The 22919-nt window shown below is 38.2% G+C and overlaps 1 protein-coding gene across 1 annotated transcript in view; it reads right to left on the minus strand.

Annotated features, from left to right (window-relative positions):
* Positions 1-351: 351 nt before the first annotated feature.
* The window catches only part of LOC140172616 (uncharacterized), a 79975-nt gene continuing 57407 nt past the window's right edge, over positions 352-22919 (minus strand). Inside the window, exons 6-20 of the mRNA XM_072195752.1 lie at positions 21669-21827; positions 20719-20939; positions 16199-16436; positions 11513-11663; positions 10293-10857; positions 8247-8387; positions 8074-8193; positions 6785-6904; positions 6437-6556; positions 6091-6279; positions 5744-5863; positions 5396-5515; positions 4878-4997; positions 3589-3679; positions 352-1686 (exon numbers count right to left, since the gene is read on the minus strand). Coding sequence (XP_072051853.1) covers positions 1357-1686; positions 3589-3679; positions 4878-4997; positions 5396-5515; positions 5744-5863; positions 6091-6279; positions 6437-6556; positions 6785-6904; positions 8074-8193; positions 8247-8387; positions 10293-10857; positions 11513-11663; positions 16199-16436; positions 20719-20939; positions 21669-21827 — 2805 coding nt within the window. The 3' untranslated portion in view covers positions 352-1356. The remainder of the gene's footprint in view (positions 1687-3588; positions 3680-4877; positions 4998-5395; positions 5516-5743; positions 5864-6090; positions 6280-6436; positions 6557-6784; positions 6905-8073; positions 8194-8246; positions 8388-10292; positions 10858-11512; positions 11664-16198; positions 16437-20718; positions 20940-21668; positions 21828-22919) is intronic.

Below are 22919 nucleotides of genomic sequence, written 5' to 3' on the forward strand. Positions count from 1 at the left end.
GTGCAAATAATGCCTGCTATTCCTAAGCCCTATATGCGCACATTTTTGTAACACTCATGATTTCTAAGACAATTATCAATTTGATTTCAGCCCTTATTGACAGATGCATACTTTTTAAGCCCCAAACATGACAGTCCAAAATGGTCAGTTCCTCCTCATATTATTTCATGTGCAACTATTATGGAAAGTTTTCTCCTTCATAATTCTACGGACACAAATACAGTTCTTGACAATCTATGAAACACTTATTCTGTAGAACCAAATCGTAGATAAATGTACTAAAATATCTAGCAGGATTGCTTTTACAAGGAGTACATGCTTGACATTGGCATGTGCGAACTGGGAGGGGATTAATACTCTTGATGACTATTGGTAGATCGTGACAGTGAGCAGTCAATCAGCAGCCCTGCATAATTACGAGTTCAAGTACGCACACTTTGTAAAAGGGACCCTGCTTTTTATGTTAGTATTTCTAAGTGTACTGTCACCTCTTCGTTTCATTTTTTCCATTTGTGACACAAATATAAGATAAACAATCAATTTGTTTAAATTTTGTCCAATAAAATTTGCTAACTGATGTTGGCGACATTTGGATACATTGTACCCATAATAAAATGCCGTTCAAAATACACTCTACATCACAACTGACAAATGAGAATAATTTGCAACAGTTTGGTTTACTAAAATAAAAGGAAAATACATTACAATTTCATCTTAAACAATACAGGAAAGTACTAATATGTTACTAATACTTTGGGTCAGCTGTTAATGTGCCTACATGCTAGGACATACTCCTGATTCCGTTAAAAACAGTATTTTATATTTGAAGGACATATATTTGAAATGTCAATATAATAAATCATTTACATTTAGTTATATGAGCATGTAAAGGAAAAAGTTTACATCACGGAAAGTCAAATGAGTTTTTTATTACAGTGTTTTTTTTTCTATAAACAAAATCAGACTTGTGTCAAAGACTAGTTTCAAAATGCAATTTTAAAATAGTCTGTTATTGATGCATATTAAAAGAATTGTGCATTATTTAGACTCCTGCACAGTCTGGAACTTTCTTTCAAAATCCATTCCAAAATACCCAATTAAGTGCCAGTATTACAAAAAAAGTGCAGTGATTTAGAGTGCGCTACGCACAAGCACAACGCCTAGACGTTGATCCACAAGCCTCAGCACACTTTACAAAACAAACTTCATTTACAATTCACTCACACTTCAAAATTACCACTAATTATAGGATTTTGATTTTCACCGTTGCAAAAACATGTGCCTTTGCATTTTTTGAATTCAGAAAAATAAGTGTTTATTTAACAGGAATCTGGAATATGTAGCATTTCATACATTTTAGTACTGACTATACGCATACCGCCTGTCCAACTTGGGGTGGGGTCTAGGCGATGACGTCTGCGGTGGCGGTGTTTGTTGTGGAGGGGGTAGCGTTGACATGGATGCTGTCGGTGACACTGGAGTAGAACCGCCGGCAGGAGGCCACAGCGATGCCGACTGCTGCTGTCGAAGACCTACTGGATCGCTCCATTGAGGTTGCAGGGGTGCGTGGACATGAAGTTGCTCTTGTGGAGGTATTTGGAAGGACATGGGTGGGTTTTGCATTGACGGTGAGGTTGGCCGTTGCCAAGCAACCTTTGGTGGCCAAGTTCTCATTAAGGTTTGATCCTGAAAGGGAGAGTAAAAAGAAATCATTTGACAATGAACAATAATGATGTGCAATATTCAACAATTTGAGAAAGCTTGCAATTTCCGAACGTATGTTTCACACGTCCGTGCATCTATTCAAAATCACTCTCGTGTGACAGGATTTTAAATACCGTGACTGGCCAGTATAGTCCCACCCGCTTTTGGGTGAACATTTTTCAAAATTGGGGGTGGGACTATACTCAATTTCAAAAAAAAATGCTAGGGTCATTCATGGTTGACCTAAAAAAAAAATTAAAAAAAAAAAATTTCAAGATGTTTTGTATTTTTAATATGAAAATTGATAATTTGTTTTCATGTCATACTCTATTAATGATTTCAAAATGCATTTAATTCCATGCAGTCTTACACGAATGATAAACCAAAATCTTTTAACTGATACAAACACATATACCCCCTATATATACCCAACCCACCACACATATATGTAAACGAAACAATGAGGAAAACTAAAGAGTACCGACTCTGCCATGTTTGTGTGTCGCATATGGAGGGCAAATAGTGTACCTTCCAATGAGGTAGAACCAAAGAGTACCAACTCCACCATGTTTGCATGTCACCCATGGAGGGCAAATAGTGTACCTCCCAATGAGGTAGAACCAAAGAGTACTGACTCTGCCATGTTTGTGTGTCGCATATGGAGGGCAAATAGTGTACCTTCCAATGAGGTAGAACCAAAGAGTACCAACTCCACCATGTTTGCATGTCACCCATGGAGGGCAAATAGTGTACCTCCCAATGAGGTAGAATCAAAGAGTACCAACTCTGCCATGTTTGTGTGTTGCTCATGGAGGGCAAATAGTGTACCTTCCAATGAGGTAGAACCAAAGAGTACCCACTCTGCCATGTTTGTATGTCGCTCAAGGAAGGCAGAAAATTGTACCATCATATTATTTCACCTTGCGCCTGGCAAACTTGAACTCAAAGTGTTTGGTTGTTTGATATCTGTATGCAACACGCTGTGCAAAAAACTTGTGCAGAGCACTGCAGGTGCAAACTAATGTAACACTCAAGCTTAAGGGGGTACTCCACCCCTGGCCAATTTTTTGCCTATTTTTGCATTTTTCTCAAAAATTATAGCACATTGGTGACAAGTAAGATATGTATATTATAGGGGCAAGGACTACAACTACTGTACTGAAAATTCAGCAACTCAAAGCAAGTAGTTATTGATTTATTGATCAAATATTGCTTTTCCCTCATTTTTGACTGTAACTCCACAATTGTTGTCTGTGCTGAAATAAAATTTCCAGTGCAGTAGTTGTAGCCCTTGCCCCTATAATATACATATCTTACTTGTCCCCAATGCACTATAATTTTTGAGAAAAATGCAAAAATAGGCACAAATTTGGCAGGGGTGTAGTACCCCCTTAAAGACACAAATTACGCTTTGATTTCACTCTCTTACTTAATAAATGTCGGAGGTACACTAGGTGACCTCCATAAGCAACACAGTGGCAAATTTGAGTTGGTACTCTTTTGGTATAATCTCTTGGAACACACACATCCCTCTTTGTACATACTTGCCAACAAGGACCTTATTCTGCATATGATTTCATCCTATCTAACCGAGGACATACACATACCCGATTTCAATCGACAAACTGTGAACCACACACCCCTGACAACTTACTTTCCAACCGTGAACCATCCTGAACACTTTTAAATGCATTTTTATGTTATTTGCCCTGCCCTGGTTAAATCCAGCATCTGTGGATGTCCACGATTGCAAGTGTGTCCATGTTCGTAATGTGTGCATGCTGACCCTGATGTACACTGTAGGTCCACATTTGTAGGTAATTGAAAATGTACTATCCCCCAGACACACACAATGTTAAGAGAGATGCAACTGTGCTGACTTACTGCATGTATAACATCCAGATATTTCATTCCTGTGTCACTCGGATCATATGGTTTGCCATGTAAGGCATCTTCACCACCGCTACTATGTCTTCTACTGAAAGAAAAAAAAGGGTATCAGCCAACAAAATATATTTCCAATTTGGCATAATGCTACTGTTTCACATACCAGACAGTACTATAGTCCATCAACTCAGAAGTACAAAGTAAATAGATCTTGGATACTGGAGGTATGAGAATAATTATTTCAGTGCAATGAGTGTGTAAATGCTTCTTTGGCGCGCCAACTGTTGCGTGATTTGTACTTGCAGAGCGCACCACGCTCTTTATTTGTCACATTTTTTAACACGCAGTGCATGTGACGCAAAGCGTCGACCCCTGATGCCACAGATTTACTTTGTACTTCTGAGTTGACGGACTATAGAGAAATAATGTTGGTAAAATTGGGCAAAATGTCGGAGGAATGCTGTTTCAGCTAGAGATAAGGGATTCAGCTCACATCTGCATATGCAGCAGATGTATCGTTGTTACACGATGAACAACAGTGAAACATGATTGAATCCCTTTTAACAACAAAAACACACTAAAGATCGTCTAATTCACATGATTATTTCACAAAGAATATCAGTTAGTCATTGCCACTAACTGATCCATGATTTCTCTGTTGATATCAACAATAAAACTACAGAATAAAACAGCGATGTTAGCTACTTCCTCCATTAGATGACTCATCGCTGGAACTACCAGGAGAGTCATGTCCTGCATTCCAACTTTGTGGCAAATTTTCATGCTTGAGGCTTAAATTACTCCTTATTGTACTCACCTTCTTGTGACCGATACCACAAAGTTAGGTCCAGTAAGACCAAGACCCATTGAATAAGCAGTGTCACCGTTAGATGACTCGTCGCTGGAACTCCCGGGAGAGTCATGTCCTGCATTCCAACTTTGTGGCAAATTTTCATGCTTGAGGCTTAAATTACTCCTTATTGTACTCACCTTCTTGTGACTGATGCCACAAAGTTAGGTCCAGTAAGACCAAGACCCATTGAATATCCTGCACTCCAACTTTGCGGCAAATTTTCATGCTTGAGGCTTAAATTACTCCTTATTGTACTCACCTTCTTATGACTGATGCCACAAAGTTAGGTCCAGTAAGACCAAGACCCATTGAATAAGCAGTGTCACCATTAGATGACTCATCGCTGGAACTACCGGGAGAGTCATGTCTTGCATTCCAACTTTGCGGCAAATTTTCATTCCATGTCGCTTAAATTACTCCTTATTGTACTCACCTTCTTGTGACTGATGCCACAAAGTTAGGTCCAGTAAGACCAAGACCCATTGAATAAGCAGTGTCGCCATTAGATGACTCATCACTGGAACTACCGGGAGAGTCATGTCCTGCATTCCAACTTTGCGGCAAATTTTCATTCCATGTCGCTTAAATTACTCCTTATTGTACTCACCTTCTTGTGACTGATGCCACAAAGTTAGGTCCAGTAAGACCAAGACCCATTGAATAAGCAGTGTCGCCATTAGATGACTCATCACTGGAACTACCGGGAGAGTCATGTCTTGCATTCCAACTTTTACGCTTTTTTCATGCATGTCGCTTAAATTAGTCCTTATTGTACTCACCTTCTTGTGACTGATGCTACAAAGTTAGGTCCAGTAAGACCAAGACCCATTGAATAAGCAGTGTCGCCATTAGATGACTCATCACTGGAACTACCGGGAGAGTCATGTCTTGCATTCCAACTTTTACGCTTTTTTCATGCATGTCGCTTAAATTAGTCCTTATTGTACTCACCTTCTTGTGACTGATGCCACAAAGTTAGGTCCAGTAAGACCAAGACCCATTGAATAAGCAGTGTCACCATTAGATGACTCATCGCTGGAACTACCGGGAGAGTCATGTCCTGCATTCCAACTTTGCGGCAAATTTTCATTCCATGTCGCTTAAATTACTCCTTATTGTACTCACCTTCTTGTGACTGATGCCACAAAGTTAGGTCCAGTAAGACCAAGACCCATTGAATAAGCAGTGTCGCCATTAGATGACTCATCGCTGGAACTACCGGGAGAGTCATGTCCTGCATTCCAACTTTGCGGCAAATTTTCATTCCATGTCGCTTAAATTACTCCTTATTGTACTCACCTTCTTGTGGCTGATGCTACAAAGTTAGGTCCAGTAAGACCAAGACCCATTGAATAAGCAGTGTCACCGTTAGATGACTCATCGCTGGAACTACCGGGAGAGTCATGTCCTGCATTCCAACTTTGTGGCAAATTTTCATGCATGTCGCTTAAATTAGTCCTTATTGTACTCACCTTCTTGTGGCTGATGCTACAAAGTTAGGTCTAGTAAGACCAAGACCCATTGAATAAGCAGTGTCACCATTAGATGACTCATCGCTGGAACTACCGGGAGAGTCATGTCCTGCATTCCAACTTTGCGGCAAATTTTCATTCCATGTCGCTTAAATTACTCCTTATTGTACTCACCTTCTTGTGGCTGATGCTACAAAGTTAGGTCCAGTAAGACCAAGACCCATTGAATAAGCAGTGTCACCGTTAGATGACTCATCGCTGGAACTACCGGGAGAGTCATGTCCTGCATTCCAACTTTGTGGCAAATTTTCATGCATGGCGCCTAAATTAGTCCTTATTGTACTCACCTTCTTGTGGCTGATGCTACAAAGTTAGGTCCAGTAAGACCAAGACCCATTGAATAAGCAGTGTCACCGTTAGATGACTCATCGCTGGAACTACCGGGAGAGTCATGTCCTGCATTCCAACTTTGTGGCAAATTTTCATGCATGTCGCTTAAATTAGTCCTTATTGTACTCACCTTCTTGTGGCTGATGCTACAAAGTTAGGTCTAGTAAGACCAAGACCCATTGAATAAGCAGTGTCACCATTAGATGACTCATCGCTGGAACTACCGGGAGAGTCATGTCCTGCATTCCAACTTTGCGGCAAATTTTCATTCCATGTCGCTTAAATTACTCCTTATTGTACTCACCTTCTTGTGACTGATGCCACAAAGTTAGGTCTAGTAAGACCAAGACCCATTGAATAAGCAGTGTCACCATTAGATGACTCATCGCTGGAACTACCGGGAGAGTCATGTCCTGCATTCCAACTTTGCGGCAAATTTTCATTCCATGTCGCTTAAATTACTCCTTATTGTACTCACCTTCTTGTGACTGATGCCACAAAGTTAGGTCCAGTAAGACCAAGACCCATTGAATAAGCAGTGTCGCCATTAGATGACTCATCACTGGAACTACCGGGAGAGTCATGTCCTGCATTCCAACTTTGCGGCAAATTTTCATTCCATGTCGCTTAAAGCGGCTGTGTACTCTAGACATTGTTTCTTTCGCGAAATTGAGCTTTTTTGAAATGTATTTACTTTGTTATGTTTTTTATAAATACAAGGAAAGAAAATCCAGATTTGTTAACTCCAAATGCTCTTTTTGATGGATTTTATTTCACTATTTCACTCGCTTCCGCAATTTAAAAGGAAAGAAAATCTTTGTTGTACCATCGGGTATACGCTGCGAGACAACGCATCGCGTTTTGTAGACGCGCAATTTGTTAACGCACAGATACGCTACGCATACGCACCGCTTATCTGCATGCGCGGCGCATCTTATGGAAGCACCACAGAAGCACTGATTTCATAAAAACCTTGCGGTCAAATGGGTCCGTTTTAGCTGATAAAATGTGAATTTTTTCAAGTTCTTTCCCCCGATTTAAACACCAAGATATGAATAGATTTCGCTCAAACTTCTCAAGGGGCTGTGGATTTACCCGATGTTCACGTAATGTAAGGTAGAAAAACGAGAACTGCCGTATTCTCATGTGAGCTTCGATCAAAGTGCAAAATGTGACCTCTTTAAACTTCAACGGCCTTTATTTCAATGTTCATTTTCTCGGTAAAATGACGATTTAGGTACACGATAACTCAATAAATACAGCATCTATAGGTAAGCAATTATGCTCATCATAAAAAGCATGATCGACTTAAGAAACGGTTTTCTCATTTTTTTATATTTTGGTCTATTTCCGATTTTAGGCATCATTTTGTGCAAATAGGCGTTTGTGAATTTTAAAAAGTTCATTTTGATGCCTTATATGGTCAATATCTAAAAAAATAAGGTCAATATCAAAAACTAAAAAAAACGTTTTTGGAATGATGTCTGAAGATTAAGAAAAAAACAAAACAAAAATTTTTGGAAAGAGTGTTTTTTTGTTATGATGTACCCAACAAAAATAGCCAAAAACTCACTTTTTTGTGATTTTCTTCATAATTGTTGTTTTTACACCAAATCTGTATTTATATTAACATTCATTGATGTATTGCCTTTATAAAAATGTATACTTTTATATGTCTTGCGTTAATAATTACAAAGTTATGGCACTTTTACTACATGCATGTCTGAGAGTACACAGCTGCCTTAAATTACTCCTTATTGTACTCACCTTCTTGTGACTGATGCCACAAAGTTAGGTCCAGTAAGACCAAGACCCATTGAATAAGCAGTGTCGCCATTAGATGACTCATCACTGGAACTACCGGGAGAGTCATGTCCTGCATTCCAACTTTGTGGCAAATTTTCATGCTTGAGGCTTAAATTACTCCTTTTTGTACTCACCTTCTTGTGACTGATGCCACAAAGTTAGGTCCAGTAAGACCAAGACCCATTGAATAAGCAGTGTCGCCATTAGATGACTCATCGCTGGAACTACCGGGAGAATCATGTCCTGCACTCCAATTTTGAGGCATATGTTCAAGCCTGGAAGTATCAAACACATCAAGTAGAAAGATTGCAAATCAGGATCTGACATTATTATATTACCGGAAAAGTGGGAATTTTCTAGGTACAGTATTCCCTCTCATTGACGCCCCTCTAATAATAAACACCCCCCCCATCTTTTGCTTTTTTCATATAAAAAGTGACCGAAATGCAGACATTTCCACGGAATAGCATGAAAGCATGGTAAGTAAGGGTTACAAATGGCATGTCATGATCGAGAAATTGCATGATCGCGAAATTGAATGGACAAACTCTATTATAACTTACATTTTCATCCATTTCATCGCCACATTATAGTAAAATGTTCACATATAAATTGTATTTTTGCATAAAAAAATGCACTTACAAATCTAATTTGGTAGTATTTTCCAATAATATGTGGCCCCCGCATGATAGCCACCATGTTGTATTTCAAACTGAAAGTTGTATTTTGCAAGTTCCGGATGTAGTATTTTGCTAATTTTTTCATTGAAAATTCATTTCTAACGAACGCCCCCCTTTTTTGAAAATGTTACACCCCGGGGATGTTGAAGCAACTACCCCAAAAATAAAAAATGCATAAATATATTTTTCTTGTGTATAGGTCAATGTAAGAAAGCTTAGAATATAAAATTTAAAAACTAGTGCAGCAATTAAAAATTGACAAATGGCAAAAAAATAATCATGCAAAAATATCCACCGTTACAGTATCAGAATGATTTTTTTTATTTATTAAAAAAAAAAATTATTTAGAACATTTGGTACAAGGCCAGGCAAACCCAATATTGAACTAGTCGATAAACCCTTCCAATTTTATTCCTATTAGTCAACAATGACAGCTTTAGTAAACATCATAGCAGATGCTGTGTTATAAATTGGGAGGCAAATAATTTTTATCTTTTTGCTCCTAGTTACATGCAGCTTTGTAATTAACAAAGCACATACTATATGTAAGAGTGATGTTATTCTTTACTCTGATCTTTATTCTTAACTCCTTCTCTTTTCTTTTTGTCATAGTTAAACAAGGCAGTAACTGCAGTTATCTATAGGATCCACAACTTATAAGTTCCCCCTAATGCTTTTTGAAATAAATTGAGAAATATTTTACAAAATGTACAAATTTAAAAAGGTTTGTGTAGCCTTATCTGGACCAATTTATAGCACCACCCATCATTGCGTTCTGCCACAATGATTCTTTATGTAAAAAAGAGGCCATTTTAAAAGTTGCATTTAAGTCCATAGGAGTCAACATTCCTTTACAAACACATGAAAAGGGCTTGCCTACTATATTGTTTGAGAGTTGATACCTATGGACTCAGATGCAACTTTGGTTTAAAGCCTTAATGTATGATTTCCGTCAAATTTTGATTTTGTTATTCTTTATTCAAAATGTTGAAATAATATTAGTAGTAACTGACGAGAAGGGTTGCTGTCCATTTTAGGTTGAAATAACAAGGTAAAGTGAAAGAAATCCCACTGGTTCTTTTGGCAATTTAACACGCAGTTCTATGGGAGGACATATTATCATAATTTTTAAATTATGATAATATGTCGAACTTTGCTCTGTTGACCTACAAAGACAACAAATTTGGCCGATTCCATTTAGGTGCAAGTTGGGACATGTGTAAACATTACAAATATGCAAAAAATCAGGTTTGAAATTTTTTTTTTCATATTATAAGATCGTACATTATGGCTTTAAACAAGAGTTTTTTTTACATAATGAACCATTGTGACCAAACGTAATGATGTGTAATGCTATAAATTGGGACAGATGTGTAAAACAAATAAGGCTCACTTACCTTTTTACATTTAGTAAATTATTTTTTCCCGATTTATTTCAAATACGGGTAACTTATAAGTTGTGAATCCTATATTACCAGGTAGTGTTATCAGGATACTTACTCTTCATGTGTAGGCCATGTCCTATTCAGTCTATCCGGGTATCCCCACTGACCATGATTGCTTGCAACATTCAAATCTTCAGGGTACCCTGTTGCTCGCTTCCCCAGGAAATTCGCTGCGATATATTGCGCAAACTCTGCATCGTTATTGTTCTCAATGGCCGACATCACCCTCGTATTGGGGTCGCCGAATGCATGCGGAGAAGTAGCTGGCTGAAGCGGGCTACTTGCCGTGGGCCATGTGCTGCCCCCAAGATGATGCACGTCAATTTGGCCAGGGGATTTAGCCATATCGTGGCTTCCGTCGCCATCTTGAAAAACAGGATTATAGTTGCCAAATTTGGCAGAGTTTCTTTGATCTGGTGTCCATCCACCCGCTCCTCCTCCACCTCCGCCACTGTCCTTGCTGGAGCTACTGGAGCTGGATGTGGGTGTGATACTGTCAAGCTGTGGGGACTTGATATTAGGGTCAAGGAGGGTCGGTGGTTTACGTACGCCTGATAGAAAGTCTACAATGTCTTGTACCTCTGCATCAGTTACCAGGCGTTTTGGATTAATTCCAGCATCTGTAAAAGAAAGAATATAAATCATGAAGAGCAATGATGCAAATGTGTGTGTGTGTAGGTGGAGTATTGGTATTGGGGTCGAGTAATTAGTACTGTATAGCATTCATACACTCTGAGATAGCGGGAGCCAATCAGAGCAAGCGTTAGAAAAATGCAAACCATGCATTGATTGTGTATAATTGTGTATGCTGTATATAAACCCCCAACATGGAAAAAGGAGGCAGGGAAGACAGAGAGTACTTATCCCCAGAACATCACAATCTTAATCAACAGGGCTGTTACTCTTTCCCCAGCTGACATCAGAAATACAGCTCAGGACAGATCTTATAGGAGGAAGCTTGTGACTGACTGCTTTACAGCCCACTGATGATGATGATGATGATGATGATGATGAGTTGAAATCCATACACTTCCTATAGCAGACATGACTTTAATCTCCCAAACAGGGGTGTAGATTTCAAATAGAGTCACCCATTTAGGTAACCCCATATGAAATTCATACTCCCTGTGTGGGAGATTCAGGTCATGTCTTCCATAGGGGGTGTGTGGATTTCAACTGCAATAGACCACTGTAAATATAAAGTGAAATATACACCACTGGTAGAGATATATCTTAAGGTAAGGCTACCGAATAAATCAATGAAACTCTACTTACCTATCGATATGGGCGTCTTGCTCCAGTGATAATGCTCCTCTGTTGGGCTACTCTCTGATGTGATAGTTACCGTCGGGTTCACCATGCCTGGTTTCCATCCGGTACTCGTAGGTATACCGCCACTCATGTCGTTGTTGTTATCCTCTGGAATCTGAAAATACAAATTAAGTAACCGATGGTTAGGCGTAAGTCAGTGACTAAATTGAACACACAATTTGTAATGTGCGATTATGTCATCGCTATCATCCTACGTGTCATGTGTGACCCTTTGTGACCCATGAGATGAAGCTTTTACATTGTTGTCCATCTTCTGTCATACGGTAGAGGGCATTGAGAGAATGTCCTTTAGCCAGTCCATCTGAGCATGGGTCTTCCTAAACATATTTCTCTCCTCAACAATGTCGACCTATGTGCAGAACTACTTTCAGAGCAAGATTTTCTGCTTGAATAGGAAAACATTGATGTGTGATCGAAATAGAAAGGACTGTCTCTCTCCTTTTACAAACTTACCTCTTGGTCAAATGAACTAATACTGAGCTGTTTCAGTCTCTATAGAAACACTGAATCTCCAACTTGTCTATAATTTATTCCTACAATTATATCGACATGGACGGCAGAGAGTCCTGTACATCACCAACTTAATCAATAGGACTATAATCCTTCTCCCAGCTGAGATCAGATTGCAGCTCAGGACCGGTGTAATTGGAAGCGTATCATGACCAACTGCTTCTAAACAATGTTTATATCGTCTGCTTGACAATGTAGCTACCAACTCAAAATGATAAACCACTTATTTGAATATTCATCACTTTCTAAGTATGACAGGGGTTTTCTCCTCAAAAGGCTATTCCACATGAAATCTCCCCTCCCCCTGGAAGATAGTACTGTCATCTCCATTTCAGTTGCATAAAATGATCAAATCAGCTGAAATTTTGCCTGTTGAATGGTACCTTTCGGTGTTGGCAGGAAAAACCTATGTGTTAATTGGCCCCTGAACATGTTTAAAGCAAAACCTCCTATGTAACCTCTTTGCAGTTTTGTTTTAAACATGTTCAAGGGCCACCAGTACATAGGAGGTTTTTCCTGCCCAACGACGCCTTGTAGCTGATTACTTGGGAATATTTATAATCCTGGTGGATTCAATTGACCAAATTTGTTCCTACTTGCTCAGGAAAATTTTGCTTTAAAAACTCAACCTTCCTTCAATGTCTTGAATAACTGTTGGTTTTTACAATGGTTCAATCTGTTAACAGGGGGAGGGGGAATTTCACATGGAATAGCCTTTTGTACTGTCTGTGCATCAACATTGAATCTAGATGTGAACCCTGGATGATCAACAGGATGTACACTTTCATGAATCTGTAATTCTTGCAATTCACACCGACCACTGCGTGAATATTTGATAGTAAACAAGCAATACAGATACTTGAGAACAAAACATCCTTCTTCACTGCTGCGTAATTAGCATATTCTGCTTTAAGTGTGAAGCAGAAATAGCTTGTTTATTTTTGATCTTGATTTGTGCGGGTTTTGACAACCCTGGATAACCCAAGAAATCCTCTATTGAAGCTTATTTCCACTGGGGTCCATTTGAACACCGGGGCAGGTTGGGAGCAGTCAGGGGTTAACACCCTGCTCTTTTTTTAACTGGCTGCGAGATACATGTCCAGGTATGGCTCTCTGCACACGGCGCCGACGGCTTAAAGGCCCCTTCACGGAGTACTTTCATGATTCATTTACCCAATTCTAAATGAACCATGGGGAGAGCGGAAGTCTGAATTTAATCTACAGAGGTTGCCAAATAATTTCAGACTTTTTTTTCCAAGTCAATATCCGGGAATTGAATCTGGGACTTCATCCACTAAAGGCAAGTACCCTAATTATAACCATTCGGCCACGCTCTCCACTTTGAAACAGTTGTACAGTTACAACAAACATGACAGTATTGAAACAATTGCTCAATTTAAGTGCATGTTCTAGTCAAGGGAGTCATAATACCTCCGTTTCCTGAACCCCGAGCCAAAAGCGTATTTGTCAGAAACTAACTGAGACTGGTCAACATGTACAGTTGGCAGCACCAATTTTCAGGATCTACACATCAAAGTTTACTTTTGAACAAAAATAAGTGAATGTGTACTTGATTATCTTCTTTTCAACGGAACGAGAAACAATCCATTTCATTGGTTGGATTTTAATTCTACCAACTCTATCTGCACACAGTATGCGAAGTGTAATCATACATTTTCAATACACTCCACATATATTTCTAATGTATATCCTGATTGGCTATATGGTTCATGGAGTGTTATCTGTACAAACTCACTGCATTTTAAAATGGTACTTAAAATTGATTATGTTTGACTATGGTAATCATCTAGGGTTTCCTGCCTTCTACGAAACCATACATGGCAATAGATTGAAGTCAACTATATATGGCACTATTCGTCCCTGGATGTAGTTTAGCTTTACTCTTATGGGCTTGACTTTTTTTATCAAGTCACATGCGCGTAGCTGGCGGGTGGGTTGAGGGAGGGGAGATGCAGGAGTACAAGACCCCTTCCCCTTTCAGCTCCACAAAACAACATACTTTTATGTTCACATATATGTTAAATAATGCTCTAAAGGGGCCAGATTTAGAAGACAAATTCACAAAATGTAAATTTCCATGAGTATTAAATGCCCAATGACCCTGAAAAAGTTGACTTCAGTTATGCAGAGATGCCAATGGGTTATGAAAAAAAAATCTGAAAATTGCGAGCGTAGGGAGGCCAGCGACAAGTCTCGCCACCACGGCCGGGGGTCCAGGGGCCAGCTTAAGGGCCCCTGGTGGGATCAGGGGCAAAGCCCGTCAGGGGATGAGGGGCAAGCCCCCAAAGCCAGAGGGGTTCTACACATTTTACACTGCAGGAGACACCATTTCTGAGGGTAAAATTACATTCAAATGGATTAAAAAATAAGGTTATTTTGAGAAAACAAGCCTAGATAGCAGTATTGAAGACTATCTATTATACATGTAATATTCTTCAAGGCTTGTTTTCTCAAATTTTAGCAGAATTAGCACCCCAAAAGGCCATTTTTAACATAAAAACCAGTTTTAGACTTTTTTGAAAAAAATGCTTCCTTCATCCCAAAAAAGTGGTTTTAAATGTTCAGTTTCCTATACTTTTGCACATGAGAGACCATTTTCCAAAGTATTTTTTGGCCTAATAACATGGCCTACATGGCTGAAATGGATATATATAATGCGTAATATAAAAACGATGATTCATCAAATTTTTGACCCCTTCCTATTTTTTTGTTAAATTTTCAAAAAAATCCAGTTATATGCCCTAAATTACTTGTTATTTAATGTTGGAAACCATAGAAATACTGCTACTTCAAAAAAAAAAAATTGCCAATTTTATTTTACAAAGTTGGATAAAGTTGTACATTTTAATTACTTTTACTTCTACTGAACAGCTAGCAATGTATATAAAATTCAATGTGTTCCTGACTGTTCAATAGAATCAAAAGTAATCAAAATGTACAACTTTATCCAACTTTGTAAAATAAAATTGGCAATTTTTTTTTTGTTGAAATAGCAGTATTTCTATGGTTTCAACCTTGAATAACAAGTAATTTAGGTATATAACTCTTTTTTTACCAAAAATATTTTTGAAAATTAAAAAAAAAAATTTTTTTTTTTTTTTTTTTTTTAGAAAATCTGATTTTTTTTGGAAAAATACAAAAAAAATCGGAATTCCGATTTAAATCGGAAGATTGGCATCTCTGGTTATGCAAAATTCTTGCCGGCCTTTCATCTGCTCCTAATGTATTCACTCCTCATTCGCGTTCCAACTCAAGATGTAACCATTCCCGAGCTCTTTACCCACCTTTCAGCCGCCTCACACTTTGTCAAAGAAGTTTCTTCCACCTTGGTCCTATGTTATGGAATGCGCTGCCAGAAAATGTTGTCTGTTGTCCCACCTTGTCCGCTTTCAGGGCTGCAGTTAAAACCCTCCAATAGTTGTCTTTTTTATCTTGTTTTTGCTTTTCAGTTTATTTTTGTTCGCTTTGTATGTAGGGCTTCCTTTAATTTAGTGCTCTTTGAGCACTATTGGGTATTGCCTGTGCTTTTTGCCAAATGTTATAAATGCATCAGCATTTAAATCCACTTTCAAATTCAAATTTATACAACAATGAAACACAGCAAAAAGTAGCATTTTGAATAAAGAGGCATAGTCTGAGTTTGTATGCTGTTTTCTATCTTATATTAATGCCTACCATTATGAAAACATGTTTCCAAATATTTTGAGTGGTATTGTTCCAGCAGTTTTGATATGAGAAGCAAAATCATGAACAATGCCCTATATTATAGTACATAGATCCTTCCGGTTGTGGTATATCACTATTCACAACGTTTTTGTTCACAACGTTTAAACAAAAATTATCTTGGGCGTTAAATTTTACTGAGATAATGAAAAAAATATCAGCTTTCTTCTGATACCAAAATCTACGCTCCCAGTTTTGATGAAGAAAAATAAGGATTGAGGCTGTCAATCAGGTGAAGGACCTTTGAGGCAAGAAAAACACCATTTTCAGAGATTTTGCATGCTTGGCATGGAATGACCATTAAAGTAAGTAAGCAAACAAACAAACATACAAACACACAAACAAACATATTGAAAGAAATCATGTAATACTCACATCCCCATGATCCTCTGTTCCCTCCTTGGCCCCCTGTGCATTCCCAGCAGGTTCACTTAGTTTAATATTCTCAGAACTTGTAAACTTGGTGTGCATTTTGTGCAGGGATCTACGCAGGTGACTTGAGGTACACATCATATCAGGTTCCCGATGCGCAGGTGGTGGCGCTGTTTGTGTTGACGGCTTGGTTTGTTCATTTCGGCAAAGTTTGACTTTGATTGTTGGCAGGTCTTGTTTTCTGCATAAAAAGGCAAAGTTCAAATACTGTTTAACCCCTTGAGCACTACCAGCCGATCTAACATTGTCTATGATTGGTCAATTATGTGATATCTTCACTTTAATCACCAATCAGAATGGAGCTTTGCAAATAATTCACCCCAATTTTTTTTGTGTGGTGAAATTACTCTAAAAATGCTGCTGATTGGTCCAATCGATAATGAAAACTTCTTTTTGGCCAATCGGCAGGTAGTTCTCACAGGGTTAAAGTGATAAGTTAGGGGAGGGGTTTTATTTTGGGCTATGATTGTTGATCAAAGATCACCTTCTCAGAATATTCTGGTATCCTGATTCCTGAAATTGCAAAACTTGTTTGTTTTTAATATTCTTTTTTAACCAGTATGAGAATGGATGAATTTTGCCATATAGTTAAAGCTTACCGTATGCCATTTTGCCCTCATTATATGATATACCACAATGTTGGAAATAGGTGGCCCCTCCCTGCAATTCACACTGATCTTACTACACACAAAGGTGCAGCTGCACAGTATTCTTTTGTTCAAAATTTCCTTCTGTAAAAATTGTGGACAAAAAGGTATTTTTCCCTAGTGTAACCTCAGATTGTTCTCTCCTATAGAAGCCTTAGAAGGCATATCATGAGCTTAATCTCCTAGATTTCAAATGGAGTCACCCATCCAGGTAACCCCAATCAACGTTAACATTCCTTGTGTAGACGATTTGTCATGTCTTCCATGGGGTGTATGGATTTCAAATTGAATAACCATTCTGCAACCGACTCTAAACTTTAGAATTAATACCATCACTTTAAGAAATGAAGATTAGGTTTTGATTTTTTAGGATAGGGTTAGGCCAAAAAAAAAATTGTTTGTTTGTCCATAGAGGCTTATGAAACAGTTGGGTCGGTAGGTTGGATTTTTTTTAATTTTTTTTTACAGATATTGCACTTGAAACTGACAATTTGAAGACTGGTAAATAAGTCAAAACACACAGCACTTCACTGGTTTAACTCTTGAGATGGTTCTGCATGTTATACTGTTCATTTTCTTTACATTTTCTTTCTTTAAATTTGTACTAACCACTGTTTTATACGATGTCCCATCGATGCCAAAAAAAAATTAAAAAAAAAAAAAAATTAAAAAAATTAAAAAATTAAAAATTAAAAAAAAAAAAAAAAATTAGAAAAAGAAAAAAAAAAAAAAAAAAAAAAAAGACACAGTCGGGACCAGGGTACACGGTCGGTCGGACGTGGACAAACAAACAATTTTTTTTTTTGGGCCTTAGCTTTATTTTTTAGGTTAGAATAGGTGATTAGGGTTACTGTTATTACAATTGTACATGGTGACCAATATTTTAAAAAGTTGCTCTGAAAATTGGCATTGCACTGCTCTGAAAATTGGCATTGCACAGCTCTTACAAGATAAAAGCGATACCTCCCACCCACTTCACATTTATCCAGCTGACCAGCTCATTTCATCTGGAACCCCTCACATTGTGCCGCTAACAATAATAAGCCATAATGGGCTATTCCAGTTGAAATCCATATACCCCCAATGGAAGACAAGACCTTAATATTCCACACAGGGAGTGTGAATTTCAAATGGGGTTACCTGAATGGTTGACTCCATTTAAAATCTAAACCCCCAGTGCAGGAGATTAAGGTAGAGTCCGAAGTTTACCGTTTTCTAAAATCCATTTTCCGTGTTGTAATCTGTGTTGTAAAATTTGTAAATCTGTGTCATGAATAAAGCTTAAAATGTATAAACAAAGTGTTCCAATATCGCGATCAATATGCTCTGATTGGAATATTCTCACGATAATAGGCCGACTATTACGATGTTGGGAGGGATATATGGGATTCATGCCTTGGTAATATACCTTTATTTTGGTATTATTAAATGGTATTTTTATCATAAAAATTGACATACACAACTCATGATTGTTTTTAACATTCATTTCTCGTATCTTTTAACAATTTTTGTCACATCATAATAAAATGTCATTTTCCGTGTTGTACCTCCGATTCCGTGATTTTCTTCCGTTTTCCGTAAAACGGAAAACTTCGGACTCTAGATTAAGGTCACATCTTCCATAGGGGGTATATGGATTTTAAATGGAATAGCCCAATGATATCATCCTCAATGGCATAGTTCCATGACCCCTATTAAACATGCACATTTCAAATTTTGACCTCAAGTTGTAGAGCATGAGTTTATGTACCCAACGCATCAAAAGGTTATTCTTTGTGTGCAGAAGCATATTGGGGTTAAGGAACTGTGTCCTAGAGATTGTAATGTTTGAGACCCAAGTGTATAACTTAAATAACAGTCTGTGATACATCTTATCAATTTGTTTGCCACATAAGAAGGCACTACCAATCGCAATAATCAAAGTGACTTACCAGTAACTTCATTGTCTGCGGGGCACTAATGCAATGTTATGAAACCTCTAATTAATTTAGCCTATGGCGAGCCAACACATTTTCCTGTGCTGTCTTCTTGGTGTGGGTGATAAATTGTTTGCTCCCAGTGATGCCAACGCTGTGTTTTAGGTGCCAAATTGGGCTACTTAAAGAGAGTTTGCCATGATCATGCTGTGACTTGCCTAAAATTGGGCTACTTTTGTGAGTATCAGGGCTGTGTTAGTGGTTGTGATGTATTTTAAAATGTGATGTGATCAAGCAAAATCAGTCAGAAGTCAGAAATATTGATTTTTAGATATAACCAAATAAAGGAAATATTTCCTTTTGTTTCCTACTGTTTTGGAAACTCTTTAACTGCTCATATCTTTTGAACTGGTTGTCCAATTTCAATGGGGTTTTCTGCAAAATATAGCTTTGAAAATTCCTGTTACAATCCAATAAGAAACTGAAAATTGTTTATGACTGACTTCAGACTGATTTTGCTTTATCACACCACATATGATTTTCCTTTTATTTTGTTGGATTATTAAGTTTTTTGGAGTCTCTGAAGTTCAAAATTGCAAGTGTAATTTTACCATTCAAGTGATCTTCCCACCCAATTGGGCGATTTATGTTCTAAATTTGGGTAAAACCACCCAAATATCCTGTATTGGGTTACTTGAGAGTCAACCACTGTAGCACAATGAGACAATTTGCCGCGCCTTAGTACTGAAAAGTTCTGGCAACACTGTTTGCTCTAGGGGCTTCTGTGCTGCAACTCTGCTTTATTACTGGTGTGAACTTGAAATGGTAAACACATTGGTTATAAACGGATTACTTAATTAGATACTGTTAAAGTTCTATGTGTCTTGTTTGAAAAAATCTATTTTGTCATCAACAATATCGAAAGTGATCAATTGGGCAGAGGAAGTTCTGCATGTCTCGTTCAAAAAATCAATACTGTCATCAAAATTAACAAAAGCGATAAAATGGGAAGGTTTATAAAAAAAAAGATGAAGTTAAGGAGTGTATGAGGGAGCAGGCAAGAGAGAGAGAGTGTGACTGAGAAGGAAAGAGAGGGTGAGAGTGAATGTGAGAATGCAAGTGAGAAAGAGAAAAGAGTGAATGAAAGCGAGAGTTACAGCAGGAGTGGACAAGAGGAGGAGGAAGAGAATGAGCAATGGAGAGTGATTGTGAGAAAGAAATTAAATAAATAAGAGTGGGGAGAGAGTAAATGATAGAGAGAGGGGAAAGAACGGTATGGATTTTAACCAAAATTGACCAACTTTAGAAATTTGACCCATGTGTTATCTTTTTATGTCAAATTTGAGGCCTTTTGACAACTTTTATGAAAGTAAAATAAAAGATTCGGAATCACTAACAAAGAATCACTCTCAAACCTTTTGTGGCTTTCTGTGTAGACCCCTTCATATTTTAAAAATGTCTGAATTTTTTATAAAAAATTTCAGTCAAAATCAAAATAATTTCATACAGCTATAAAAAACACCCCAAACTGCAAAATCTGGGTCGGTCAGGCAGGAGAACAGGGTTTTTCCGAAGTCACCTAAGCAACAATCCATTTAATACCACCACGGTGTTAGCTAGCTACTCGTTCCCCCATAATTTTGGATGGGCAGTTTGCTCCTGGGACAGGCAAAATTAATGGCTGTGACATATGCTAAATTCTATGCTTGAAAAACTGTTGTGAACTCAAAACAAGACCAGACTAATAAATGAAGGTTATAACAATCAGCTATTTGAACTGACTGAACCCCCAGTAGGGACAGAGGTCTGATCTATGTTTTCAGCGTCAAATTTTGGACTGGCAGTTTTGGTGAAAATGACAGGCACTTGGTAAAATCCTAGCTAAGACCCTTCCACTCACCTGCCATCCAATGCTTCAGGTAAACTGATTCTAGCACAGTAAACCACCTCGGCTTTAGCCAAGTTAGAGTCTACACCTGCTGTCTGCTGTAATTGTTGGCATTCTGAGTGACCTCCTATGGTCCATAATGTTGGCACTTCTATGGCAAGGCTGCCCTCTTGTGCCGATACCTGGGCATATTTCTGATAGCCTCCTTCAAGTTTGGCTGGTCTCACTGTCACCTGGAAATTAATTAGATACAAAATACATCCAAGGTTTAATTGTATACACATTTTATGTCACACAGACTACCACATGTACAGACTATTCACCAACAGGCAAAGTCCCTGTGCTTTGTATGCTGTAAATTCTCACATATTCATGAGGGACAATCACTGAATAGGCCAATAGACTAATATCAGCAAGAGTTTTCACTGGCATAAAGAGAAACACACCTGAATGTGCATGCTGGGGTAAAACTGGAAATTGCTATTAATTTTACAAGCACTGAGGTGATTTTTAACCAGCAAACTCGAAATAACCGTAAACAGTAGGTTATCATCGGGAATTTTTCTAGAAAGCATACCTGAATAGAAATTACAAATTTCTGCATGCTCAATGGAAAATGTTAATGGCCCAACACAATGTTTTTTCATTGGATATTTTTTATTGGATATATATTGTTGTGGCGTGTGGTGGTGAACTCAACGACATGTAATCGTGAGTGCGCACTGGTTTGAATCCGAACGGTTCTGATTTTCTCTTTCCTTCATTATAATGTCAGTTTGTCGGAGACTGAGCTCCATTTCTTCATTTTTTTAAGTGAACAAAAACTTGGAATTTTTTTTTTCTTTGGAGGTCTTGCACCAATTCTTGAAAGCTCTGGGCCAATTGTGTGCCTAATAGTCAGGAACACTGGTGCAACACTAATCTTGCCAATAATGACACCTAACTGTTATTAGATTGCTTACCAGATATGATCTTCCAAATAATAACTGCACAGCCATCCTACTTTGATGATGTGATACACTTGGGCTAGCGTGACACAGGACACATAATGTTGTACTATCTACATCAGCACTCAGACCACACTGTTGACAAGCTTCTTGGACGGCAGTCTTCACAGCATCCTGAAATAAAGGATCAATGCTATTATGCTTCATGTAATGCTTTCCATATCGTCACAATGGTTACAGTACTCACCTTTGGTACATGAGGTAATGCTCCCATGGAAAGACCCCTGGTTTGGGATCGCTCAGCTCCAAATTACCCCCAAGTTGACCAAAATAAAGTACTGAAAGACCCCTGATTTTGAAATTTCAGGTCTAAAAGACTCATAAATTGCTCATTCCTCACATTCTGTTTTTAAGGTGATTTTCAACCAGAAAGTCAAGAAAAAAACTTTGATCATTCGCAGCCCCAAAAGACCAACCTTTACCAGTATGCCTTCAGCTTTCAAAGATCCATCATCTCCAAAATCAGGGGAGCATACCACCACCTAGATTTACTTCAACAAACCTCAGTTTTAACCCATCACAATCACATACTGTAAGAAGCTCATAGAATGCTATGTACATAGGCCTTGCTGTCTAAATTTTAAAGGTGAGTGGTTAATCACTTGCTAGCATGATGCTATGCGAGTGGTTGAATCCCTCTCCAGTATGATGCTAGGCGAGCGTTGCCATCTTTCCTCTTGATATTGGATTCAGTGGCTGCAGAAGCTATAAGGGGGAGGGGCAAGCATATTTTGTTTGAAGCACGAAAAAGTTTGCATTTTTCCTCTATTTTGGCCCAAAACACACTGTTTTCCTGCTAAAAAGGAAAATGTAGAAGTCAATAAATATTGTTTTATTTTTTCTTCTTAGAATTGTTTTTCGAAGGTTCAAAACACTGTGTGTTTTTCCGGCTAAAAAGGAAAATGCAGAGGTCAATTATTGCTTTATTTTTACTTCTTAGAATTTTTTTCAAAGCGTGCAAAAGTTTGCAATTTTTTGCTATTTTGGCCCAAAGCACTGTGTTTTTCCGGCTGAAAAGGAAGATGCAGAGGTCAATTATCCCTTTATTTTTTCTTCTCATTTGGGGGGGGGGGACATCGCCTATGGTTGTATCCAATCCAGTTTTCTGGCAAGGTCTGCGTACAAGTATGTGAAAGTGGTCATGAAAGAATTCAAAAGATAACCTCTGCCCCAATAATCCCAAGCTATTGTCTGAAACTGTTCCAC

This window comes from Amphiura filiformis, chromosome 16, assembly GCF_039555335.1.
Source record: "Amphiura filiformis chromosome 16, Afil_fr2py, whole genome shotgun sequence".
In the NCBI taxonomy this organism is placed as follows: domain Eukaryota; kingdom Metazoa; phylum Echinodermata; class Ophiuroidea; order Amphilepidida; family Amphiuridae; genus Amphiura; species Amphiura filiformis.